Source organism: Xyrauchen texanus, chromosome 30 (assembly GCF_025860055.1).
Source record: "Xyrauchen texanus isolate HMW12.3.18 chromosome 30, RBS_HiC_50CHRs, whole genome shotgun sequence".
NCBI classification, from domain to species: domain Eukaryota; kingdom Metazoa; phylum Chordata; class Actinopteri; order Cypriniformes; family Catostomidae; genus Xyrauchen; species Xyrauchen texanus.
In genome coordinates, this window is record NC_068305.1 from 41,490,369 (window position 1) to 41,496,273 (window position 5,905).

Here is a 5,905-nt window from a genome sequence, read left to right on the forward strand (position 1 = left end):
GCGCCTCATTTCTGGAGTGGTGTCTGCGGAGATGGGGAGGGTGGCTGCTTTCAAGGAGATCAAGCAGATGGCTGGGGGTTCGGAATTTGTTTGATAGGAAGAGTGGCAAATATTTAGTGTTCTCTCGGAGAGGGCTGTGGAGAGCGATGTTTAGTTTGTGACCACAGGGGTATTCGTTGAGGGTAAAATGTTGATTCAACATATGTTTTTATTTGAATCAATGAGTTAATGTGAGCTTAATACATTTCTTCTGCCATTACATTGACTTGCTTTATTGTCCTATTCTGTATTTCTATATACATTTATGGAGCTGGTTTTAATAAATAAAACTAGAATAAGCGGTCTTGTTGCTGTATTGTATGTGTACTGGAAGCGTCGGTCAAAGTCAAATTCCTTGTGTGTAAGCATACTTGGCAATAAAGCTCATTCTGGTATATGAAAATAGCTTGTCATTTTCTCATGGTTTTGAAAATTTAACACAGAGGGCATTTGTGATGTATACAGTAAGTGATTGATTCAAAAGAGCCAAATATGTATGGGCATTTAAGGGTTAAATATTTTAACAAGTCACATTTGAGATTTGTCTAACTGTACTGGCTTTAAGCAGACAGAAAGACTACATTGAAGAGAAGCAATGTTCATAATATAACCGTCAAAACTGAAGTCTATTAGAAATGTACTATAAAGTCAGCATTTACTGGCACAAAAATGTCAATCAGTTATGGTGGCAACATGGTCTCTCCTCCCTCCCAGTTCTCGGAGCACGTACACACTAGGGAAAGCGTTGACTAATTGAATTGAGCCAAGAGAGTATTCAAACTGGCTTGTCTCTCTCATGGATGTCCAAAACATTCAAGAGAATTGTCAAACACTTGGAAAGGCACCTCTATTGACACCCACAAAGCAAAATTGTGCATTTATCACCACAGTTTAAATTATGTGGTATACCTTTTGACCCTCTTAGCTTTTCATGGTAGTGAGGTCGAAGACATCCGTGGAGAGAACTCCCCCCAAAGAACTCCATGTACACTTGTTCCTGAGGAAATCTTGAACAGTTTACAGTACCTCCTTGGTTTGAGCATGTCCCTTCTGTACTTGAGCGAATTCAAACACCGGAGACAATAGGCATATCGGTTAACAATTGCATACCCTTCTATATAATGGTCATGGTATTGCTTGCAGCCTCGGTGATTTTTGCGGATACACCACACCTCATTAAAACAGCTCAGACTGTTGTTTGTGTCTGGTAACTTTATTAAATTTACATGAAGAAAATGCCTCCACTGGAAACGACAGTCTTTTCAATGTTCTCACCAACATCTCTTTCTGGAATACAAGAGAAGGCAGAGGTTAAAAGCGGTTTACAAAAGGACAAACCACAGTGAAGTAATACACCTACTTTGCCTGGTGCAGCTCTGCTCACAGGAGCCAGTGGAAGAGGGATGGCACACCGATGTACTACAGTGGATGAAGACCTGAGCAAGAAGGGGATTAACCACAGCATTCATAAGAACCATTAAGGGTTTAGGGGTGTTGAAAGTTGGATGGTAATCATACCATTCCCTGCAGAGGAGCTAGTGATGCTGGATCCACAAGCGTGAACATCTTCACAATAAAGCGCTTGTAATGGGTTGGGAACTGAAGACCAGAGGAGCCATCCACAGGAACCGGTGTGGTGAGGTAGCGATCATCCTGGTAAGGGCATCTGGAAGGCAGAGTAACAGTCAGGACTAGCTCAAAACAGACCAATGACACAAATGCTGGGGTTATACTCACCCATTAACTAGAAGGTCCCACTGAGGCAGGCTGAGGGAATCAGGGGATGATGTCGCCCAGCAATGTCCCAGCATCAGGACAATATTGGGGTCAGTCCTCTCCAAAAGGTGCACCTCAACATACACAGGTTGTCGTAGGACTTTTGTGACTGGGTAATCAGCATCACTGTAGTAGGACGTGTATGCAGCATCCTCTGCAGGAGGACAACGTTTTAGAAACCCTAGTTACACTTTCAAGACAGCGATATAGAGAAGCAGCACATTACCTTCTGCACATCCTTTTGTGACACATTGTCCATTTGCCAGGCGAAGCTCCACTCTGAGGGGTCCAGGAGCAGCTACAGGTGGAGGTGGAGGAACTGTGTTGACCTCCACAACCAGAGCTTGAACAGCAGTGCCAGAATACCTACACTGGAAGAGAAGCCTGGACAACAAACAGGGAGCTTGTAGCACAAGTCAAAGATTGCATTTAAGCTAAAGCATAGATCACCTACTCAAAGTGACTGTCCCTTGTGATGGAACCAAGTGGTCCAATCCCCACTTCATAGGATGAAGTCATTCTGTTCTCATACACCACATATCCATTGTCCTCCTGCAAACAACATGGTTAGCATCCACTCCTTTCAAAGCAAAACAAGTCTAAACAGCACCAGTACCCACCATCATGCTTGTGCCACAAGCTGTGACAGGGAATTGGTAAATGGCAAAGGAAGGTGTGGACCCAACTGGAGCACAAGGTGGGTCATTTCCACCCAACAGGCGGACTGTATCCAGACTTAGTGAAGGCAGTGTAACATCTCTAGCCACCACAACCACAAACTGGCCATCTCTAATACACTGGGCGGTCACTGTTTCAAGGTAGAGAGCAAGTTACCTCAGAGAATCAGTTGAATACTGAACAACCTTACAATTGGCTCAACACACTTACCGGCTTTCCCATAGTAACACTGCTGTCCGTCAAAGCAGCAGTTTATAGCGTCACACTCAGCAGCACTGATACCAGGTGGTCCACATTGGATCTGCTCATAATCAGCTACAGCACACTTGTCAAGAGGCTCTGCCTGTGCCACTGGCTGCTTGGGTGGAAACGCTTGAGAAAACTGGTGTGCGGTTTGCTGTTGCAGGGCCTGTTGAGCCAAAAACTTCCGATCACTTGGCTGGAACACAACATCTTGAGGATTCTTGGCTAAAATTCCTCTAGTCTGCTGGAGGACTGAAGCTTGAGGATTCTGGGCTGGACCCCACCCTTGATTTTGCAGTTGCAGACCCTGTGGAGCCATAAACTTCTGATCACTTGGCTGGAACACAACATCTTGAGGATTCTTGGCTAAAATTCCTCCTCTAGTCTGCTGGAGGACTGAAGCTTGAGGATTCTGGGCTGGACCCCACCCTTGATTTTGCAGTTGCAGACCCTGTGGAGCCAGAAACTTCTGATCACTTGGCTGGAACACAACATCTTGAGGATTCTTGGCTAAAATTCCTCCTCGAGTTTGCTGGAGGACTGAAGCTTGAGGATTCTTGGCTGGACCCCACCCTTCATTTTGCAGTTGCAGACCCTGTGGAGCCAGAAACTTCTGATCACTTGGCTGGAACACAACATCTTGAGGATTCTTGGCTAAAATTCCTCCTCGAGTACGCTGGAGGACTGAAGCTTGAGGATTCTGGACTGGATTTCCCCCTTGTCGTTGAGTCTGCTGTGGAGTTAAAAACTGTTGATCACTCGGCTGAAATGCAAGAGCTTGACCACTCCTGGCTGGAATCCCTCCTTGTTGGCCACTTTGCTGGAAGACTGAATCTTGAGGCACCTGGGGCAGATTACTCCACTGTGGAACAGCATGACAGAAAGCACAAAACCACACACAAAGTGCCAAAAGATGAAATGTACCCATACTTTCTGCCATTACTCCACAACTGAATTCATCATTCAAGTGGATTCCTTTTGAATCCTTCGAAGTGCAGCTCATTAACGATGTCACTCCCTGTTCAATTAACAGTCTTCATTCATCAGACTGGGCATTTACAGATAAGGTGATTCTAATTGATTCTAAAAAGTTAACCTGAAGATTTTGTGTGGTCACATTTAGTCTAATTAACATGCTAGTCTTCACACAACTTAATTAAAACAATTCACAACAAATGATGAAATGCCCAGAAGCCAATATGTACGCCAAAGCATATGTATATCAGTAAAAGATGTACTAAAGTATTTTTATGTAGTTTACATGTCACCTCTTCTTTAAATATTATATTTACTATAAGTTAAAGTACTTTTAATAGTAAGAAGAATACCTGCAGTATTTTTTCACAATGATTGCAAAGGCGATTGTGGAACCAACAGGAACATTTACATTTATGTATTTGGCAGATGCTTTTAAAGCAACTTACAGTGCACTTATTACAGGGACAATCCCCCAGAGCAACCTGGAGTTAAGTGCCTTGCTCAAGAACACAATGGTGGTGGCTGCGGGGTTCGAACCAGCGACCTTCTGATTACCAGTTATGTGCTTTACCACTCTAGGAACAGAAGGTGGTTCATTTCCATTAAGTAGTTATACTGTATCTAGGCAATAATCAAAATGATCATAATCAAAATCATCAGATCATTTTTTGCTTTTGATGTCAACATGTAAGCAGGATCCACCCATGGTGCCATACAAGCTAGAACTGCTACTGTTGAAAACAGTATTAACACATCTTAACTCTTTACAAACTAACAACATCCTTAAAGATTTTTTAAAGTTCAAATTTTTAATTTCTAATTGTCTACAATTCCAAACTTAGCCCCTGAGTTTAACGGCATAGTTCACCCAAAAATGAAATTTCTCTCATCATTTACTCACCCTCATGCCATCCTGAATGTGTTAAACTTTCTTTCTTCTGCAGAACACAAATTAAGGCTTTTAGAGGAATATCTCAGCTCTGTAGGTCCGTAGTGACCGCAAGTGACTGGTGATCAGAACTCAAAAGGTCAAAAAGCACATACGATCATAGTAAAAGTAATACAGTCTCCTAAAGTGATACAATTGCTTTGGGTGAGAAACAGATCAATACATAAGCAGTAGAGTAGTCAAGGGTGGGCCGGTGTGTGTGAGTCGGTGGGGTGCCATGCGAGATTCGGACACCTTAATGGCGAGCTCTGCGTGCTTTGTTAGTTTTAATACTTTTTGTGTCATAAACCGGTGAAATTTGATACACCCTGTTTCATAACTGTTCTATGACGACAATATGTCAAAGAATTCAAAATCCTCGGGCTCTGGAGACATTTAGAGACACTTACATGCTCAAGCCGATACCCCTGACAAGGCCACAGACTAAGGACTCAATTTGGCCATTAAGGTGAAAGAGATTCAGCGTCAACTGTTGAACATGACGGCAATGCTGACAAAGGTCGATTACTGACTTGGAGGATCTTGCTGTAATACGTCGATCGATCACTGACATGGAGACTGTGAAATAATTAATTCTTCTCAACAACTTCTCTGGGTGATGTAGCTTGCTGTGTCATCACAAAGCAAAGCTGCTCCTTGTTCAAAGGATGTGTTCTTTAGGAATGTGTTTCTTGTCTCTACTCTCACGTTTCACATGTAGCTCAAACATGTATGTCACCCCCATATAAGGTAAAGAACTATTTCATTGGTGGGGGTCCAGTGGAATGTGGTTTTTCTGGACCATATAACAGAATGCTGAACAATAAACTTGGAAGAAGGATTTGATACCATTGGGTGTCTGTGTCATTTCTTTCTTCCCTCAGCTGAGCCGTATCGAGAGGGGATTGCAGATCAACAAAATAAATTAAATACATTGGATGACAAAATTATCTAACAGAGACTAAATTCATTGGTTATTAGAGTGGGGGCGTCGAGAAACAGATAAATTCTTTGGAGTCATCCGAGAGGAATTAGCTGCTAACTTCGCTAGCGACCAAGACAGACTTGGAGTGTCTCTGGGAAAAGTTGGAAAACTTTGAGGATTGTAACAGGCAAAACAACGACAGAATTGTTGGAATTCCTGAGGGTCGAAGAAGGCGAAATATGGAGAAATTCCTAGATGAGCAATTCCTGAGTCTGCTAGACATAACAGACCAGAAACTGGAAATCGAGGGAGCTCACAGACTTCAGGCTCAGAGATCC

At 42.9% G+C, this 5,905-nt stretch overlaps 1 protein-coding gene across 1 annotated transcript; it reads right to left on the reverse strand.

Moving 5' to 3' along the window:
• Nucleotides 1-1,261: 1,261 nt before the first annotated feature.
• Nucleotides 1,262-3,739, reverse strand: LOC127623973 (zona pellucida sperm-binding protein 4-like). The gene is made up of 9 exons (XM_052098541.1): nucleotides 3,680-3,739; nucleotides 2,704-3,598; nucleotides 2,436-2,623; nucleotides 2,270-2,367; nucleotides 2,042-2,199; nucleotides 1,777-1,969; nucleotides 1,558-1,705; nucleotides 1,400-1,475; nucleotides 1,262-1,326 (listed from the first exon to the last, which is right to left on the reverse strand). The coding sequence occupies exons 1-9, from the start codon at nucleotides 3,737-3,739 to the stop codon at nucleotides 1,262-1,264; spliced, it is 1,881 nt and encodes a 626-aa protein (XP_051954501.1).
• Between the last annotated feature and the right edge of the window lie 2,166 nt (nucleotides 3,740-5,905).

What these genes read in the sequence shown, in the direction of transcription:
- LOC127623973 (XM_052098541.1), bottom strand. Translation starts at nt 3,739, where the DNA reads ATGAGCTGCACTTCGAAGGATTCAAAAGGAATCCACTTGAATGATGAA. An exon ending in CTTGTGGCACAAGCATGATG is followed by an intron (nt 2,368 to 2,435) that starts GTGGGTACTGGT and finishes TGTTGTTTGCAG; the next exon opens with GAGGACAATGGATATGTGGT. An exon ending in GCAGAGCTGCACCAGGCAAA is followed by an intron (nt 1,327 to 1,399) that starts GTAGGTGTATTA and finishes CTTGTATTCCAG; the next exon opens with AAAGAGATGTTGGTGAGAAC.